Below are 20,693 nucleotides of genomic sequence, written 5' to 3' on the forward strand. Positions count from 1 at the left end.
GGTGGCTTCCCCATGATTAAAAATGTTTGTAATCCTTTGGGTTACTCTTGCCCGGTGTGTATCTAGTCCGTCAATCGGCCGTCAACACGCAATTAAATGCTTTAATTGTTCGCCGCCTATCATCCGAAGATTATAGCCATATTTAGATAAATAAATGAGATTCAAGTAGCGGTAGCCAATCAGAAAACGGCTTACTAATATAGTGTAGGTTAAACAATTAACCATTAAACATGTGTACCACAAGGGACGTATAGCTAGTTATATAGATCCAGTAATACCAGCCTCTCTGTTGGACCTGTGAAGGCTTTTCTCGCAGAGGTGCAATATCGGAAAGAAGACTATCACGCCGTCGCAGTCACAGTACAAGTTCAGACGCTCTACATTCGCAACAATATGGAAGGCTCCAAGGCTTTTACAATTGATGCCCTTCTAGCTAGAGAGTGTCCAAAGGCTAGTTCGCTTAGCCCTACCGCCTCTTCTTCTAGTCCGCCGTGTAGCAGTCCTATACGAGTTTTCCCTTCTGACAAGTTTCGGATAAGTCCACCCATTACTACACCGTCCCCTCCACGGATGGTACCGAGCAGTATTGTACCGAAGCCGGGGTTGCTGAACATAAACCCGCCAGGGCTGACACAAGCCCCGATGGCTCTTCATAACATTTATGGCCATCCTATCTACACGCAACATCCACTTCACGCCGCGGCTGTGGCGGCATACAGTGCGTTCCAACCAACCCCAGACCGCAACTCAATGAAGGCACAGGGGCTACCGAATTTACCGATAGAATGGGTTCACAGGGGTATGATGATACCAAGGCTTTCGGAGTTCACAGGTACGAAATTTTTTATCTGTTTTGTGCTTCTCAGTATGAGATATAGCTTAAAATGTTGTTCTGATTTTCTGATAGATTCGACGAATCCTTAGTAAAAAGTGCAATTTTTTACAGCAAATTGTAAGAAGACGAACATGTCCTAACGCTGCCGTCAACTCTTCTGAGTTCGCGTATCTTGAAAACTAAAAAAAACATACCTTGACCAAGTCAATGGCAATTTCAAATGTTTTATTCCAATATCAGTGACAATATTAAAAATATAAAATTCTTTTTTTTTCTGTTTTTTTCACGATTTCCGATTGTTGTTTAGTAAGTCCAGAAATAAAAATGGTAATAGAGGACAGATTTTCCAACCAGTCATTACCCCGTACAGCACACAGACACCTTTTCAATTGATCGTGCGTACATCTGCATAATCCATTGTTTTTATGCTTACTTTTTCTAACCATAATGTTTTTTTCATCGATTAAAAATGAACTGTTTTACTTTAAATAATGCCGCCTTCAAGTTAATTCTACCGACACACACACACACACACACACACACACACAAGCAAAACCAGTAAGTCACGGCGAGTTATGTGTGTATGTGGATATTGGGCGGGCTGTGATCTGACACCTCTGTGGCGTGTCCAGGTGTGAAACGACATCAACTGTCTCCAAAACAAAATCAACAAATACATAAAAAGACTAAGGCCCTAAAAATTGAATTTTAACAATGTGTTAACAGCTCCTTATCATTTGTTTGTTGCTTAAAGAACGGCAAAATCATGGAATAGTAAACACAACCAGAAATTTACGATCTGAAAAAAAATTCTCCTCTTATTTACAAACCATGTTGTTCAAATGTGCCAATGTTGACGTCCGAGCGATTTTTTTGCGTCACCCGGTAAGAAAACGGCGCAATAAAATAATATAAATGCATTACTATTTCATCATCTACGAATAATTATACACTGTGTTGACTAACGTGTCTGTCGACGATCACAAAACATTCTTTTCCTCTATGACCATATTGATTGCTTGGATAGGGAGTGTTACAATCACGGATCGAATCTCTCCCTGCCCGGTTCGATTTTAAAACGGTAAACTAACTATTAATACTCAAAACTGATGAACCAAAACAACGGTCATTTTATCCGGGATTTACGGCAGATTGCCTTGATGAGCATAACCGTGTGATGGGCCACACTTAAGGTTTGTATTCGATCATATTTTGTCATAGACAGTGAATTAAGAATGTTTTCTCGCCCCTTATGTCCCGGCCGTCACGTTCAGAACAACTCCGATACGATGATACTTTTTTTGTAGTGGTTTGATTTTTCCATAAAATTCCTATTTAGATTCCTCTAAATTTAAGTTCTAATGGTTATCGGCATTAAAAATCGTGATCTCAAATACACGTCACAGATAAGGCAGTGTTGAAAAAGTAGCAGAAAGTGTTTCGAGTACATCGGAGGTGTTTAAATCTGTTGTCTAAGCCTTATTAAAATGATCACAATATGTCTGGCACGAGCTTAAAGTGGTCATACAGTTTGGAGTACGTTGCTAACAGTGTGCATCACGTGAGTTTACCCTGCCACAGCTTTGCTGCAATAAAATGTTCTGAAGGTGTGATATAGCTAATAAATCAAAATTATGATCGTTTGGAATTAAAATCACTGAGGCCATGTGAAAACTTCCCTCTCCGCCTCTCTGCGGCTTGCATTCATACTTCGACGACAATAGAGCCCCTCAAAAAAAATCAAAACGCACTAGACAAATTAAGATATCTAGCGGTCCATTTTGGTTTGTTTTTGTTTCTGAAGGCCAATTACAGCCTCTTCAAACCCAATGTTATTTTCCTGACAAAGCGAAAAATCTTTTAAATGAACGTAAGTGATGAATAACGACTAACTAGCAATCAATATTTGTCATAATAGCGAAATTGGTAATAATTACAATGTATGTGTAAAGTGCAGTCTGGAGTGGAAAGTCAACGAGGCAAATAGTGTCGTCTGGTAAATTTTCCCGCCAAGAAAAGAAAATGAAAAATTATTAAATTTTTGTGAATTTATTTTCCTGAAACAACTAAATCGTGGACGGAATGACGTGGTTTAGACTTTTTGTTTGTTATATACTTTCTGTCTGGTAATGCTACGCATGAATCGCACACACTGATGAGTTTGCAAGAACTTGGTCACACACGTGTCGTTCTTAAAGCAGGAAATTCGTGCCTTTGTGTTGAGGGGAAAATGTACATTATTGTCACACGTTTTGTAAAGATAATCTAAAGTACAGTAGAAAGCCAAGGATATGTTAGTTCAGTATTTGTTCTTGTTATGAATTGGACACACTGATTCTTTCAGGACTTTCCATGTCTGCGTGTGTGTTGTTTTCTCCTGATAGTTGTATAGAGCACCAGTCTCTGGCGATCCGCTTCAACAATCCAACCATCTCGCGTTATTGTCACCTAAAATATTTTGTGACTGCGTCTATTTGTGCAACAGTTTACAAGCATCATCTGACCAATGTAAACCACTCGGTTGTTTACCAGCGAGTGGGGTAATTTAGATCAGTTTGATAAAAGTCACTTTTGATAAATGCTTTCTGGAAACAACTGAAACATTGAAATAAAACAGAAAAATAAAAAATCAACTTCAAATTCGGTAAGCTTAGAACCAAAGTGTGCTCGTGAAGTCTTTCCACAGATATGATAAGACCGGTATAAACAATTTTAGCCAACCAACTGTAATATAAAAGTTAACTTTTCACGCTCTTTTAGAATTTTAAAATTGGTGTTTGAAACACTGAAACCGGTTCGGTCTTTCTGCTGAATATAGTTTACTATACGGATACTTTCAAAAGTCGGTATTCTTTGATGACGTCACCGTCTCTGTCTTTATATTTAATCTGTTTCCATCGCACTTTGTTGAAAAAAAGTCAGTAATATTGTGACATAATGTACTAGTTGTTGATTCACTACGTTGTTGTCCAACTATTATACTCTTGCGCGGCATTATTTCCCTTTTTTTTTGATCGCCAAATCGAATTGGCTTAATTTGTTAAAAGCTTTCCAAACACAACGATAGGGTTAAGAAAGTTGGCTTTTCACTGTTGATCGCGAAAGGAAAACATCTATTCACCTATAGTCGCTCTATCCGTAAAGCATAATGATATATCAACATGTATTGTAGTGTAGTTTTTTTAGACAGACGAAAGTGGCTTGTTTTCCCACACGGCAACAATCAAACGGGTCTGTTTTCCGTACTACTCCATCTTTTTGTGGATTTTTTATTTGATAATAAATATCAGGGAAAAGGGGGAAGGCAATTACGGGTGGCGGTATCCCTATTCACAGCGATATCAGCGTCTTTTGCAAGCAATCTAATATTCGACTAGTGCCTAATTCAATTTAAACTTACTATAGTATTCAATCTAATATACCGTTGATTGAGATTTTTAATTTGTCATTACACAGAGGAGTTCACAATATATTTTGAGTCACTAAAAAGCGCATCAAAATTAGCCCATTAACTGCTGGAATCGTCATATTAAATTTGAAATATTATCCGCTATTCAGTCATGCAAGCTAGGTAGGGACTGGTGGTAGACTATGGGGGATTAAATTGGGTTGGCTCTAGTATTTTACATGGGTTACGTATAACACGTAATTTAGGACACGTTTACAACTGACCCATCAAACTTCCAAGTTTAAGTTGAATTATAACTCAAATATAAGGTTGATGTCATTATTACCACTTTAGAATCGCTTATACCAATGTTCAAATGTACATTGAGGGATGTATTTATTTTGAAATTATTTCGGCATTTGTATAGTTTTCACCGTGTCAAAAAAAAAAAAAAAAAAAACCCACCTATCTCAGATTTGACAGACTATATAACACGTACTGAGTTTTGCAAACGCGGAAAAGTAGCTCAGTGACTTGACGTTGACTTTCAAATCTGGGGGTCCTCTGAAATGAAGTGGCTATCGAAAAACGTCAAATCGAGAATCGGAAAAAACTTTAGGATAGTTCGATTCTTAGGAAAAATCACAGTCGTGGCTTATTTTGCGAGAAACTCATGATATTTCACACTCGCACTGTAACCAGTCTTCGACGTGACTGTTATGTTTACTAAATACCGCGTATATCTCCTCTTTACCGCAAATTAAGACGGAGGAATTCGTCCGAAAGCTTCTGTCAAAATAAAAGTAACCATTTCCTTATCGATAAATGATACAAACCCAAACTATCCTTCTTATATCTAAGAACACAAACCCAGTCAGATTTGACCAGAAATCACATGAATTTTTTATTTTATATAATTCCAACAAGATTGTTGAATGTAATGTAGGCGTCTTCCATGAAGGAGGTTCAAACAATCAATAGATAATTGTTTATATATTTACAAATTTATTTATAAGTATGTGAATTTTACATTACATACTTATGTCTATCGCAGCCACTCGTCAACGCCATCATTTTTATTGAATTCACTGATCTTACACCCCAAAATGTTCAATATTATAAGCTTACACGTTCACACCATATGACACTTTGTATATTTGTGAACGCTAAACGGATTCAACTTCATCATCATTACCATTATTTGCCAGTCTGTCGTTCGTTTGTTCTGAAGTAGTCATATTGGTCACGTGAGTTGGTGATGCTAGTTTTGGCATTTCGCTTTTCTGAATATTTTGTTTTTAAATTAAAGATACTTACAACTTGGCAACCCTGTCAAACTTATCTTCATCACTCAACCTCCCCCCATCCTACCCTCCCCATTCATCATCATATCGTCAAGGAAACGTGGCACTCAAAACAAAACGTCAGAACTGACCCCCAAAAATTGGGAATACAGTTTTACATAAATTCCTTATCTGGTGCGAATTGACGTTATCCAGATGGAAGTAAGGTGAATAAGGGTTTACCATAATCGTTGGGAGATTTGGTCGATTGTTAGGGCAGTGGTGAACTCAAAACCTTCAGTGTTTTACTTGCTTGAGACAAATACACAGATATTGAAATTCATAAAATACTTTCGTAGGAACTAAAACTTCAATCTAAACCTGTCTTTCTTCTAAAGCCCTCCTTTCCTGGTCCTAGTCTCTCCAGTTCATAACCTCCGATTGCCTACCTCTGTCGTCTTGACAACGGCGCCCAGGTGCAGTACATTCATTGTCGTTTAAGTCCCCTGTACTACATACAAGAGATTTGACTTCTTTCTTAAACTCCGCCCGAAAGAATTACCTCAACAAACAACCAAATATCCTTAATATTTCGTTTATTAACTTGTCTGATGTACCTTTCGCCCACACTTCCCCGTTCAGGATAACCGGTCTCGCCAGCAACCGATCAATGCCAGTGTTTAGCTAGGGAAAACCCCACGGTCTACAATTGAGCAGTAGATGCATTTCTGACATATTGTCACTTCCAACCTTATGAAAAACCCGTCCTTTCTGTCAGTCATAATGGATGGATTTTAATAAACAGGTTTTAAAGAAATGACATATTTTTCCTCGTGTTTTGTCATGCTTTTGGTTTCCATGGTATCAAATGTAAACATAACACTTAGTGTTTGTTAAAACTAAGACTAAAATCAATGCAAGTTTAACTCAACGAGATTATTCTTTAGCTGCAAAATTTGTGTTCACACCAATTTATTTATTCTTGTCGAGTAAAACAGTTGTTTAAGGGTATCATAAGCGTCACACTGATTTATTAGCAAAGTGCCACAATTTTCTGATAAATGATGCAATTTTGAAAGCTAAAAGTATGAAACTTTCATATGTCGTTAGTCCCTCCCTCTCTCTCTCTCTCTCTCTCTCTCTCTCTCTCTCTCTCTCTCTCTCTCTCTCTCTCTCTCTCTCTCTCTCTCTCTCTCTCTCTCTCTCTCTCTCTCTCTCTCTCTCTACCCCCTCTCTCTCTCTTTCTCTCTCTCTTTCTCACATTTATATATAATTATACATATGAGTATATATATATATATATATATATATATATATATATATATATATATATATATATATATATATGAGTAAATGCGAGTGAATGTCACCTTCGACTAGTTGAATGGCGATGAAAACAAGATTTGTTTACTGTATTATCTTCTGTTGTTCGTTAGTAAATGATTGGCATTCAGACATATTTACAGATGAAGCTAAACTGAACAAGATGAAGGAATTTGAGTTTATTTTTCTCTCCATTTATTACTATTTTTCGAAGGAATTTGTTATTGGCCAATAACCATGTGTTATTCATCCATCAAACTTGAGGGACTCAAACTCAGTCCGAAATTTCTCATCATCACACGACTACCTGTGTACACATGTTTAAAAAACACCTATGTCTTGAAATATGTGTCTTAGTAGCTCTTAGCTCCGTCAAATACTTAGCCCTCTTACAGCGTTGCTTCAACTAGCTGTAATCGTCGAATCGTGAGCATTACACGGTTTAAGTGACGTAGATTAATGGCAAACGGTGGTTGTCAGTTCAGAGTCGTCCAACTTGTAAAATAAATCGGCGCAGGAATAAAAGACAAAGCCGCTACCAATTCTACAATCCCCCTTCCCTCTTTTGGTCTCAACGTCTCCGTTTGTTTCTTTTTATCTATAATGTGTTTGTCTGGTAGTGTCTCACACAACAACTGAGAGAGCTCTTTGTGCTGAAGTCATGTGGGTCTCTCTCCAATGATGAAAGAGGCACGTCCATTCTATTTGAACTCTGGGAGGGTGAAAATAAAGTTCGACGATATGACTTTTGATGCATAAAAGCCGGGCTTTCGTGATTGCCAGCAAATCAACAAGCAGTCCCATTGATTCGACCCTTTGGTCACCTTTACAAAACCTCTTGACTGTATATCGGTTGTTAATATGCCTATATGGGCTACTACTAAAGCGCTATTGTCAAAACTTCGTGTATGACTGATATCTGGAGTGTTTTTAACTATCGATTGGTTGATAGCCTTATCGCTTATTATCGCAATATCGTCCAGGTGTGTGGAACCAATAGGGTGGCCGGACTGTGTTTGACCACTTGTGAAATGTACACAAATTGTCTGCTCGTTTAGGTGACGGGTAGAGGTAGACAACCTCATGCACACCCTTTTACAAACTTTTTTTTACATCGGAATGTAAAAAAGAACACGGCATTTTATGAAATCATTGCTAAACTATGCGTACAGCTAGAGTAGACCCCACTAACTTTTCTTGTCGACGTTGTCTTTGGGCTGTCAAGTCGAATGCCTATTTTCGATGTTGTGTGTATACAACTTAAGTTAATACAACATTGGACCTATAAACAGATATTGAGAGACCTGCACGATTTTAATTAAAATATATTGAAAGAAATATATCTATATATATGTACAAGTTTAAACATTTTCTAAACTTCGAGAAAATAAGTGTATATGGATAGTACACGAGATACAAAATGGCGATGTCCCCGTTGTCAACTGATAAACGGTGTCTGTCACTTGTTTTGTAGATATGCTACTGCAGAAATTTCAAAATTTCAAATTTACCAAATGAAGTTTAGTATTTAATACAGTAATAACGACCTAATGCGTGTGTGTGAGTTACCTAGTAAAATACAGGTACACAGGTACAGCATATAAACAGTCCGGGACTCCTGAGTCGTGCTTCACGACAGACCAATTACCTTTAGTCGAGTTAGGACAGATAAACATAGAGTCTGAGCTGAAGTTCGCACTACTAAACGACACAAATAAAAATCGGATATATTTATTTTTTGAGCGAAATAAAAATTTAATTTCAAAGCATTTTACTAGTTTACAATTTAATCCATATCTTTTTGTTGATATTTCATTTACCGATTGAATATATCGTTCGATCACAGATCTATAAACTCTAAACCTCGGAAACGTATAAATGTATCATATGTGTGTGACGTACATAGAGAAATATATCCATGCCGTCAGTCATGTAAAGAGTTGATTTAATGTAACGTTCTCGTACTGACTTTGACGAGTTTGAATAAAGATTCTTTGTGTACGTAAAGTATCTTTTGAGGGATACACTTTCTGACTATATTCTATTATTCTTGAATTAAAGCGAAATTTAAAACCATTCAATAGGTTGCTCAACTAAATCTAATTGTAAGGCAAATGACAAGATTGCCCATCTAGTCTGAAATACTCACCATGTGCTGGAAAGTACAGATTTCGTGAGAAAATTAGAAAATAGAGACTCCTTTATTAGATTATGACCAAATAACCAATTTCGCTGTTTTTTCATACAAACAATGACACATCTGTAGGGATTGCAGGGATGTCTGTTTCCGTATTTTTATTTCACTTTTGTGAATATCTCCCATTTTGTAAACGTATAGCTATCATAACGTGGTGTGTACATGTACATTCAAGCGATGCAGGTTTTCTTCTCGTGTGTTTCAATCACGAATGTAAAGATGGTTTGTGTCCAGAAACAAGATATTAACTATTCATTTGTTTAAAAATTGCTTAGTAATGTATTTATGTATGTGTGTATGTATGTATGTATGTATGTATGTATGTATGTATGTATGTATGTATGTATGTATGTATGTATGCATGTATGTATGTATGTATGTATGTATGTATGTATGTATGTATGTATGTATGTATGTGTATGTATGTATGTATGTATGTATGTGTATGTATGTATGTATGAATGAATGTATGTATGTATGTATGTATGTATGTATGTATGTATGTATGTGTGTATGTATGTAGCGTATGTATGCATGCATGCATTCGTGTATACTGTATGTACATGTATTGATGTGTGTGTGCGTGCGTGCGTGCGTGCGTGCGCGCGCGCGCGCGCGTGTGTGTGTGTGTGTGTGTGTGTGTGTCAGTATGTATAGAAAAATATCATAAGAAAGTGATGTAGTTAAGGATTATGGGATGGAAAAGTTTGATGGAGCGATGAATTCATTGAATTTCAGTCCATCTCTCATTATTCGCCATTTTCGTACTTTTTTACTTATTTTATTTGCAAGTTTAATACAAAGATTGTATACTTTAAGTTTTAAAAAAAACACCGGGTGGCAAAGGTGACTGATTGTAATCTCCTATACAGTCTGCCGACCATGAGTGAAATTGAGCCGACAATGCGCGATTTCTAAGCCATTGATGTGCATTTATGAATATTAATGAGACACAGATGACCAACAAACCACTTTGAAATGGGAATCGATGCCATGAAGACGGCAAAGAGACATGGCCTTAATCACATTAAACGTATCTACTTGATGAAAATTTGTTACATTAGAAAGATTAGTCGCCAATTGGCATCTCTGTTATCGATACAAAGATATGCAAGGGACAATCATCGGACTAGTGTATCGAACATATCATAAGAAATTATCAAAGTCATCGATGTAGCTTAATTGTCCCGTTTTCACGCTCCCCGCCTCGGCTGAATTAGAACTCAGAATTAAGCAAAACTCCTGCATGAAAGATATACAAACTCTACCTTTACGAGACTTAAGTAATTGCCATCCACGCAAATGCCTTTGGCGATTGCGATTATAAAAAAACATGTTGGCGCCGAGTTCGGTGTGATACATAAAGGAGTAATGATTGAAGGCGGATACTTTCATCCGTCATAGCGTTACTAAATGTCTATATCCCTCCATATTGATTTAGATTCTCAGTTTATTTATTTCATTAGGAGCTTTTATCAATTATAATTTTTATAATTAAATTTCATCATCTTATCGGTTGAGCTTTTCATTAATTCTACTAAGAGAAGCGAGGAAAAATAGTTTCCTTGTTGGTATCAAGTTAAGGCAAATCAAAGCCTGCATGTTGAGAATGTAAACATCGAAAGCACATATTAAAAACGTCTAACTAAATATTTAGAAACTTGGAAAGCAATTATGAAATAGCATACCCTCTCCAATTCAAATGAATCTTATTAGACCAAGCCAAATCACTGTAAGTGAATTCAAGATAGTGTGTTTTTTTTGACGACATATATTGAACGTTTTCTACAAATTTCACGTATCCACATCCGTAATTCAAAACGCTGGTATAATGATAACATAAACGTATTACTCTTTATCTTATTAGAAACTGCACACTTCAAAATTAAGCAATTATTGGTCAGACTAGATTGAGTGTGAGTTTTTCAAAAGCGGTTTCCCGTTTCTGTTTTCATTGACTGTGTACATATCCTCTCTGCTTTTATTCGTGTACAATGAATAGAGAAAAACTCAGATGGATAATTGATACAGTATAGGGTGATGTCGGTACAATTTTAGTGATCGGTTTACTCGGCCTACTGCACGCGTGTGGATACGAACATAGATTTATTTAGTTTTCGAAGAAAAAATAACCGTCATCGATTTTTTATTCACATTGTCGTGAATTTTTACCAAACTTGTGCGCCTGATTAGCTTTGATTGTCACTTTCTTCTCTATGTCGTTCACCCTAGGGCGTGTAAACGCGCGAGAACCCATGCACGCGACCATGGGTCTATACGCCGTAGTTATCGTATCGGCTCGCCCTGCGGTAGTGACGAATGAAATCAGAAACGATCGTAATCGATGGATCTAAGGCATAAATGAAGATAATTCGAAATGTCGGAACCAATTCCAGGGTACGATTGTTGTGATCTTAATTAAGTTATCGTTGGGATTGAAACGAGCTTTGAGTTGTGAAACATACACACACACTGATTAATATATTTCTCGGTGGACAAAACTACCCCCTGGGACTTGGCATACAAGGCGTAATACGAAAACCCCAAAATGATCAACCGTACTTAAAAAGATTTTCATGTTGACTGATCGTGGAATTAAATGATTGTGTTTGAAGCTGAAAACGTCCAGAAAATAGCAGTCACTTTAATATTAGATTACCTCGCACAGTAAAACAACACACGATTCAAATTTAAGCGAGTTCGCCTCTCGGCGTGAAATAAAATTTGTTTGCTTACTATGACCATTATGTGATTGGATTGGACTTTAAACAACATAGAGGGAAATTATAGAGGGAACATTTCATTAAATGGACATTTTATTTCGGAGCAGACATAATTTGAAATGAACAACCCTGTTGTCGATTTCGTTCAGTGTTTGCACGTGCATTATTACTCTCACCTACCTTGATTGTTTCATGTCAATTTTAGTACCATAAAATGAACCGTGTATGTATAATAAATCGAAAGTTATATCAGGTTAGCTATTATTCGTAAGCCTAGAAGTTTCATTTCCGTCTGGCACAGGTTTACCCCCAAATATGGAAGTCGGCAACTTGATTTCAGTGACATGTATTTCCTTTATCTTGAGTTTTGTCACTTCATTGTATTTATGCAAATCATTTGATATTACCATATTATCATAGATTATACAAAAATATGTCTATTTCGACGGCTTCATCTTTAAGTTGAATCTCAGGACAGTGTCACATTTCTAAGTTGAATCTCAGGACAAAAAATTATAATTAACAAATAATTAAAATAATTACGAGACACTAATGATGATAATTAAAACAACAGAAGACATAACGGCTAAGAATTATACAAAACGCAAACAATTTTTTTATGAATGGTTTTCAACTTTAGAAGGCTAAAAACTGAATTTTTATTTTAGTAGTACTTTAGTGTCTAGATTTGAATTTCATTTCTCCTACTATTCGAGGAATATGTTTCGAACTCGTGTTATATTTTGGCCTAATCTAAAAATGAACTGGCCTAAAGTAAAAGGCAGTGTTTCCCCATATCGCACATTTCACATTGAATGTTGTTCGTTTCAATTACACCAATTAAAGTGAGCCCCACCCATCAATGTACTTCAAATGTTATTTTAATCATGCATAAAGGACTTTTACTTTCATCTCACTTACTAGATTCCCAGTCTAAACCACTTCCCTTCGATAAGTTTTGCTGGCGGGCATACAATGAATATGCCGCTCTTCTTCCGTGTTATTCACTGAAATGTACAATCAACAGCAGTTCACACCGGTCCCGTACATCGGATTTGATTTCATCGACCGGCACATGTTACTCCAAATTCCACTTTGTGATTATTTGGAAGAAATAAAATCTAAAAAAAAAAAAATAAAACGAAAAAATGTTGGTATTTTTAATTTATTCTACACTGTGAATAGTTCACCACCGGCTTGATTGACACGAGGACAAGTCGAGACTAATTACACTTATGATCCTCAATTTTATCACTTTTTCCCCTCCAGAAATATTCTGAAAGATTAAACAATTTCTCTCTTTAAAAAGGGAGTGGGTACCACCAGTCGAAGTGCCCCGACCCCCTCATTTTGTGGTGTCCCACATTGTAATTTTCGATATTAAAATGAAGCAGACACAAAACTTTGAACTTTTGTGAATTTTACAACTCATTGTTCGCGAAAGAGGATCGATCATGAATGTTGTTCCAGGTAGGCCTAAAGAGGTTTGCCGCCAAATTCATATAAAGATACATTTGTTTATGTTTCATAACTTTTTAACAAATTTAGGCTACATTTTAGGCGGGATTTAATCTATGTAAACCAAATAATTGAACTGTGCCTTCTTGTTATATTTTTGTAACTTCTGAGCCCTTTATGTCATGAAAACACTCACAGTACAATTGTTTCAGGTTTTTGGTAGTTAGGCAGGAGTCAAAACAACAATTATTTTCGGTCGTTTGTTTCGCATTGTGTGGGAAATGTATTTCTATTAAAGCCCCCCCCCCTTCCCCTCCCTCTTCTATAGTGTAACCATGTTATGTTCGTTCTCCACCCATAGATACAGCAGCATTGCTGCTTAAAAACAAACGGAGGATAAGAAAGATGTAACTTTTTGCGTTGTGAAAAAAAAAGAAGAGCGAAGCCAGGGCAATCCCCTCGTGGTGTTTTTGTAACACATGACTGAAGATGCTGTCCCTTCTCGCTTTAATTAATGACATTGATTTCTTCATTAAAATAATAGCCCCAACAGGCCTGAAGCGCTTTGCCAAAATCAAATCCCTAAGAACACGGTATAAACGAGACATTTAAACAGATTGCGCATTTCAATGCCGCGTTGCAATCGTCTAAATGGATAAGTAACTAACGTTGGTGCACAGAGCGAACAGAATAAAAAAAACAGAATGTTGAGATAGTCACAATTACTCTTAGTTGTTACTTTACATGTAATAAGTACACGCTTATAACAATTGACGCTGGCGGGCAAATTATTCATGGTGCAACGTCGACAATAAAAGTTGAACAATTGCAATTGACTGGTCCAGGAACAGTTGGGAAAGCTGTCCCCTTGTATGGGGACACGACATGAATTTCAATATCTTATATGCTGTTGTGTGATGTAAAACTGTACCACCACGTTGTGAGTTTTTTGATGACATCAAAAGAACAAGTTGATATGGGAACTGTAATGTTTTATAAAAAAAAACACACACACACACAATGAAATGAAATGAAATCATGACCCGATCAAAGCCAGCGTGATTCTTCTAGAAAACAATTTCGTGGTAATTGTCTACTAAGTTTTAACATGTCTTGTACGTTTGTGTGTGTGTGTGTGTGTGTCTGTCTGTCTGTCTGTCTGTCTCTCTCTCTCTCTGTCTCTCTCTGTCTGTCTCTCTGTCTGTCAGTCTCTCTCTCTGTGTCTCTATCTATGTCTGTCTCTCTGTCTGCCAGTCTGTCTCTCTGTCTGTCTCTGTCTCTGTCTGTCTGTCAGACTCTCTCTCCCTACCCCCCCCTCTCTCTCTCTCTCTCTCTCTCTCTCTCTCTCTCTCTCTCTCTCTCTCTCTCTCTCTCTCTCTCTCTCTCTCTCTCTCTCTCTCTCTCTCTCTCTCTCTCTCTCTCTCTCTCTCTCTCTCTCTCTCTATCTATCTCTCTGGTCTCGTTCTGTGTTTGTGCTCTAATCAATATTCATGACAAGTGTTTTTGCATGCAAGGAACTCTAAAATCACAAACGTATAGTGAGTATTTTTTTAATCAACCAATATTCGACTACTGGAAATGAAATCTGAGACACCCCCACTCCCACCTTCACAATGAATATCAAATAACAACAATTTGAAATGACAGTCCTCGGCCTTGTGACAATGCAACATTTCACAACCGCAATATTAAGTGTATATGAATCAACACATGTGATATCTTACTCTGAGAGTGTCAATGATACAGCATGTATATGTGTAGAGTCATAAATAAATAAAAAAATTTAAAAAAATAAAAAAGGCGTTATTTTTTGTGTAACATTTCGCCGAGATTACAAGATAATATCAACTGTTTGTAGAAGGAACCTGTTTGTAAATAGTGATATTTTGAGGGGTCTCGGTTTAATTTTAGATAGGAACGGTACATTTTTTTAGGCAATGTATGAACATCAAAAGAGGAAAGAAAAAAGTCTGTCCCTTTACAAGATGTCAACATTTCCTGGTAGCAACTCTTAGTATCAACCGTAAAAATACAACGCTGACGTAATTCTATTGTATCGTTACATTTCGCAGGACAACACCAGCCGAATTTCATGGGAAAAACAAGACGACCCAGAACTGCCTTCACTAGCCAACAATTGCTGGAATTGGAAAATCAATTTAGGAAGAACAAATACCTATCAAGACCCAAACGATTCGAAGTCGCAACATCCTTAATGCTCACAGAAACACAGGTATGTCGTCATTGTTTACGTCACAGAATCAGTTAGGGAATCAATCACTCGCTATACTTAGGTCGGGGTTGTCAGTTTCTCAGCCAAAATGACGAGTTCGCGAAAATTACGTTTCGGGTTAAGTGTAATTTTTGGGTAACAGCATTCATTCCGTTTGCCAGTTAAGTATGATCAAACTCCTATTTTATGGCCCGGAACGTAATTGACATCAGAGATGTTATCAAAGTTTGATTAGAATTTTCAATTATCGCAAAATGTATCGTTCATATATGCGCCATACTGAAAAATTACAAATTTATCAATTCGCCCATGCGCATCAAGGCCGCGCCAAACAGAGGCACGGGAAGAAAAAAAGAGGTAATACTGTGTGTGCACGTCTTCTTCCATTTTAGCTTCAATTCGAATAAACAAAGTTTAATAGTTGATAATTGGAAGTTTTGTGTACATTTCAGAAATGAACATGAGTTGATATCATTTTACACCAATCAAATACCATGGAAATGAATCAAAACGTAAAGTAATCGTTTGTCTGGATTTCAAATGTAAACACACGAAGTCTACACTGTAGCCAAATATAACTAGCAAGTTCAAAACAAAGATGTGATATCCTCACTCCTTTGCTTGTCGCACCTTCTAGGTTTTGGTGACCGGCTCAATTATATAGTTCAATTGATTTTTTTATAACTGATATTAATAGTAATCCAATTTAACTGCCATATACTAATATTAAGTGTTTACTTTGAAAATGTCACAGTGTCGACGTTTAAGTCTAGCAATTGGCTACAAAAAAAAGAACTATTGGGGTTCAGACTAGTGTCTTGATTAGTGATTCTGTTGTTACTTCCACATTATCAGATTATTTTGTCTCAAAATAAATTCGTTCCTTGAAAATATAAGTACTGTAGGATGAGCCGATATTGTAGGAAATTTATGTAAGAGGAATGACGAATGTGTATTCTGGTCTAATCCTCAGTTTTACTATCTCTCTGTGTGTATGGGTCTCTCTCACACACGTGACTCTCTGTATGGGTCTCTCTCACACACTCACACTCACTTTGAGCGGGATTCTCCTCACACTCTGTGGAGTCTCTTTCTAACACACTCTCACATACACATTCTGTTGGGGTCTCTCACGCTCTGTGAGTCCCTTCCGTTGGTCTTCTCTCTCTCTCTCTCTCTCTCTCTCTCTCTCTCTCTCTCTCTCTCTCTCTCTCTCTCTCTCAGTATCTCTCCCAATATTTCTGAGAATTCTCCCCCATCTATCTCATCACTTCCATTCATTCTCCACGAGTTCCTACCTACTCCATGTCTACATCAACTGTCGCATACGTTCTATGAACGTTTCAATTGTGTTATTTATAATTAGTGTTTTATTTGTCGATTTAACATGAGTGTATTCTCTTTTTCTTTTTTGTCAATAAAAGGTGAAGATTTGGTTCCAAAACAGACGAATGAAGTGGAAACGGAGCAAAAAAGCCATCGAAGCTAAGGAAAATCAAATAAACACACATAACAATCACGACAAAGACACGACAGAATGTAAAGAGACTGAAATTGATGTCGAAACTACAGATGATATCGAGAACGAAGAATCAGAAGATGAAGACGATAGTACCACTTTAGACAGCTCCTTCGAAGAAGGATACAATGATTATTGCCACGTGACCTCAGACCACGGATTTGTGTCAACAGACAGTCAAAATTGTACTACACAGATGGACAAAATTGATCGAAGGACATGAAACTACTATAGAGCGCCACGTTTTATGTTTCACAAAATAACAGCATCGCCGTCAATTTGTTCAGACTTAATGTACAAGTGTTTTAAGTGTATTGTATATAATATCTTTATTCGGGGTAAAAGCTGTGTGTGTGTGAGTGTGTGTGTGTGTGTGTGTCCGGGTCTACAATGACTGTGTTCTCCTGCCGAACTGCATGTCGTCTCTCTTTTTGACCATATTGATATTTTATTAATGTTTTCTAATGGACTCCTTTCAATTCAATGTATTATTTATGTCAAACAGACTTTACAGTCTACCAAAACCATTAATTTTAAAATTGCGTACACTTCAGACGTAGAGGGAATTGAGCACTCGGAATATATATGGCCTGTCATTAATGCCGTCTAGTCTTTCCAGTTGAAAAGTAAGCCCCCCTCCGTAAATTTATAAACGTTCTATAAATGTTGAATTTTATTTTTTAAATAGTCGAATAAATTGTTTTGGTTTAAATTATCTTTGATATAAGCATGATTAAGTTATGATTTCTTTATTGAAATTTTTTACCAAACTGTATTCATAGACTTGTGTGCAACTGACGTTCTTATTGATGATGTTCCCCAAACTCGATAAAAAAATAAAGAAGGTGAGATGATTCCATGATGGTATTTGTCCCTATCGAGGGGGTGATTACAATTCTTGGAGCTGCCTTTTACCCTTTATTTAATACATTGGAGAGTACTTGCTAATTTCCATTCAATGTTCAAGGTATGCACAACTAAACGAACGTTAAACTTACATTACCCGTGTAAACTCCCTGATAATTTGACCGTACGTGTCCATTATGTGTCGATTTCACTGTGTGCAATCAGAGTGACACTTTGGTGTACTTAGTGTCAATAATGTCTTAATTACTGTCTAGAAAGATACGTGTGCATGCATGACTGATGATTAAGAAGCAATTAAAATCTCTCGAAACGAACAAGTTTCGCTTATTTAATATTGATACACCTCTTAAGAAATGTTTTTGTAGAAATCGATGTATTTTTAATAAGCGTGTAATAACCATTTTCCGGGTCAGGTAAATATTCTATCTCTCGTTTTTGTCACGTTAGGGGAGTTTCTATTGTAAACTCTACCAGCTCAATTTCCCTTCAATTACTATTTGCAATGCATATCCATGCAGTCATGTTAATTGGATACGTTTTACTGTTTCTACTCCTGCTGCACGTCGTCGCATTTTGCCATGGCATGATTTTGTAGACCTTATAAGTTGCTAAATCTACGTCATTACATCTCCCCCTCCCCAACCTCCACCCCCATCCAAAGACTTCCAGACATAATGGCTTTCTTCGATTGTCCGTGATCTTGCTACCTTCTTACACAAGGCTTCCTCTCCTAGTGATTATCGTATCCGTGTTATCATCCGCACAAAACTGTTGAATTTCTTCTTCCATGCAATATATAGCTCCAATATGGTTTCCACAGCAGATGATTTTTTTTTTCAAACTTTCAGCGTTTAATCGCCCTTCTCTGCAAGTAATTGATGATTCTCTTCAGACTTAGTATCCATACCCTCATCATATTCTACCCCTTCCCATAGCCATCCAATTTTTTGTTCTCATCCTCAAATTTTTTTTTCAGTAATGTCAGCCCCCTCGCCTTGAAAAGTTTGAAAACTCATTCCTTCACCTGGCATCCTCACCCCCATCCCCACCACCACATACAAGAGAATTATCTATATAGATATATTGTATATCCAATCCTTGGGGAGTTAGTTTCATTTCACCGTGAAGTGGTTAGATACCCAAGGCTGTAATACAATCTAGCTAACAAATCGAACGAAAAGCTAAAAGGGGTTGCACTAAAGTTTTCGAACTGGCCAAGTTGCCAAATCCAAACTAAACAAGCTATAGTTTGCAATAAAAAGCTACCCAAAGGTTAGTATACTATGTTATGCGATCACTGACTCCCAAATCTTCTTAGTTAACATTTATTTGTTTGTTATGACAACGAAGATTGTCTCTTTTATCTCTGGTGTTATCAGCTTAATGAATATAGCAAATATCATCAACTTGATAATGTAAAATGGTCAACTCATATTTCACCCGTACAAAAGAGAATGGGTCGTTGTAAAGATTGTGGGAAAAGCATTTTAAATTGTTACTGAAGCAACCACTCACCTCGGGTTATCATTGATAGGGATATTAAAAGCGGTCACTTAATTCCGTCTTCGATACTGGCCATGCTATCACTCCACTCTACACCCCCCCCCCACTAGCAAACACTCATTCCCGCTATTATAAGATGCAATAGGACACGAACCCCTATGGGTTTTAGTGCTTACTGCGCAATAGTATACCTCCTGAATCACGTGATCATCATAACGTAACCTCGAACAAAACCCTCAGCTCTGCTTTAGATCAGTAAATACATACGACTGACAGATGTATTTTTTCAACCCCCCCCCACTGGTATGACGTCATCGAATGATATGCATAAACTGATAAGAGTTGAGAGTTTTGCTGGTAGCTGCTATTTAAAGGTGATTTATCGCGTTTTCAGGAAGAATGAAACAAAGAAATTATTGTATGTCGTACGATACGATTTGATATTCCGTGTTTCGTTCTCTCTAGTCATGTTGATAACATGACGTTAATGTTTACCTCCAGATTTGGGAAGTGTCTATGGAAACCGAAAAAAAAACCAAGTTGGTTTTGTACTCTTTGTTTGTTTGTTTGTTTGTTTGTTTGTATTTCTCCAGTGCTGTATATTTCGACAATGGAGGGTAAGCCTTTTGTGACGTAGGTTTGGAGTAACCGTAACTTTATTAAAATTACCTCCAATTTTTATTTAGTACAAATATGTCATCCCTGACAAGATTATTAAGAGATGGCATAGTACTTCGAATTCTTAATATGTACATTATTTTTTTCGAAATATTTAAATGTTCCAAAAGATCTCAAAATATGTTGACAGGTAAAGCATTTGCTAGAATTTTACATTTTGTAGTTATTTTAATGAATTTATATAAGAACTAACTACATCCGGGAAATAGAGTAATAACGTAACACGCGGTTTAAATTAAGACGACTCTATGAAGAGCGAGAAAATAATATTTTTTCTTCCACGACTGCGGACCGTTAAGTGCTTCGCACAAAAACTAACCTCTTCAATATCGTTTACAGCAACTCCAAGATCATTAAAATCATTTATTTTGTTTCCATTTAATGTATTTTGACCTATCTTCTCGTTATTTTAGAGGCGAGCAATTGATAATAAGCATCAATAATGAATTTATTTCAAAAAAAAATTTAATTTTGAAATTGATTACAATTAAGGATTGCATTCATTAAATTGTGTTACACGGTCGTTCATTTATGTCTGTAACATTTACGAAGGGGGTTTGAATATTGAAAATAATGTGTTGCCAAAGTCATGTAGATAACTGTTTTGTCACGGTCTCAGGCCGAGACCGACTTTGTTTTAACATAATTGTTACTTATACGACGCGTCTTTTCTCGTTGAAAATTAA

The 20,693-nt window shown here is 36.8% G+C and overlaps 1 protein-coding gene across 1 annotated transcript; it reads left to right on the forward strand.

Moving 5' to 3' along the window:
- The first annotated feature begins 393 nt into the window (after positions 1-393).
- Positions 394-17,182, forward strand: LOC144447831 (uncharacterized). Its single transcript, XM_078137939.1, has 3 exons — positions 394-832; positions 15,280-15,440; positions 16,865-17,182. Exons 1-3 carry the CDS (start codon positions 394-396, stop codon positions 17,180-17,182), a joined length of 918 nt encoding a protein of 305 aa, XP_077994065.1.
- The last annotated feature ends 3,511 nt before the right edge of the window (positions 17,183-20,693 follow it).

Source organism: Glandiceps talaboti, chromosome 16 (assembly GCF_964340395.1).
Source record: "Glandiceps talaboti chromosome 16, keGlaTala1.1, whole genome shotgun sequence".
Classification (NCBI taxonomy): domain Eukaryota; kingdom Metazoa; phylum Hemichordata; class Enteropneusta; family Spengelidae; genus Glandiceps; species Glandiceps talaboti.

Excerpts from the sequence above, each read along its gene's own strand:
- LOC144447831 (XM_078137939.1), top strand. The coding sequence starts at position 394 with ATGGAAGGCTCCAAGGCTTTTACAATTGATGCCCTTCTAGCTAGAGAG. Across the intron at positions 833-15,279 it reads AAGGCTTTCGGAGTTCACAG|GACAACACCAGCCGAATTTC; the intron begins GTACGAAATTTT and ends TACATTTCGCAG. Across the intron at positions 15,441-16,864 it reads TAATGCTCACAGAAACACAG|GTGAAGATTTGGTTCCAAAA; the intron begins GTATGTCGTCAT and ends TGTCAATAAAAG.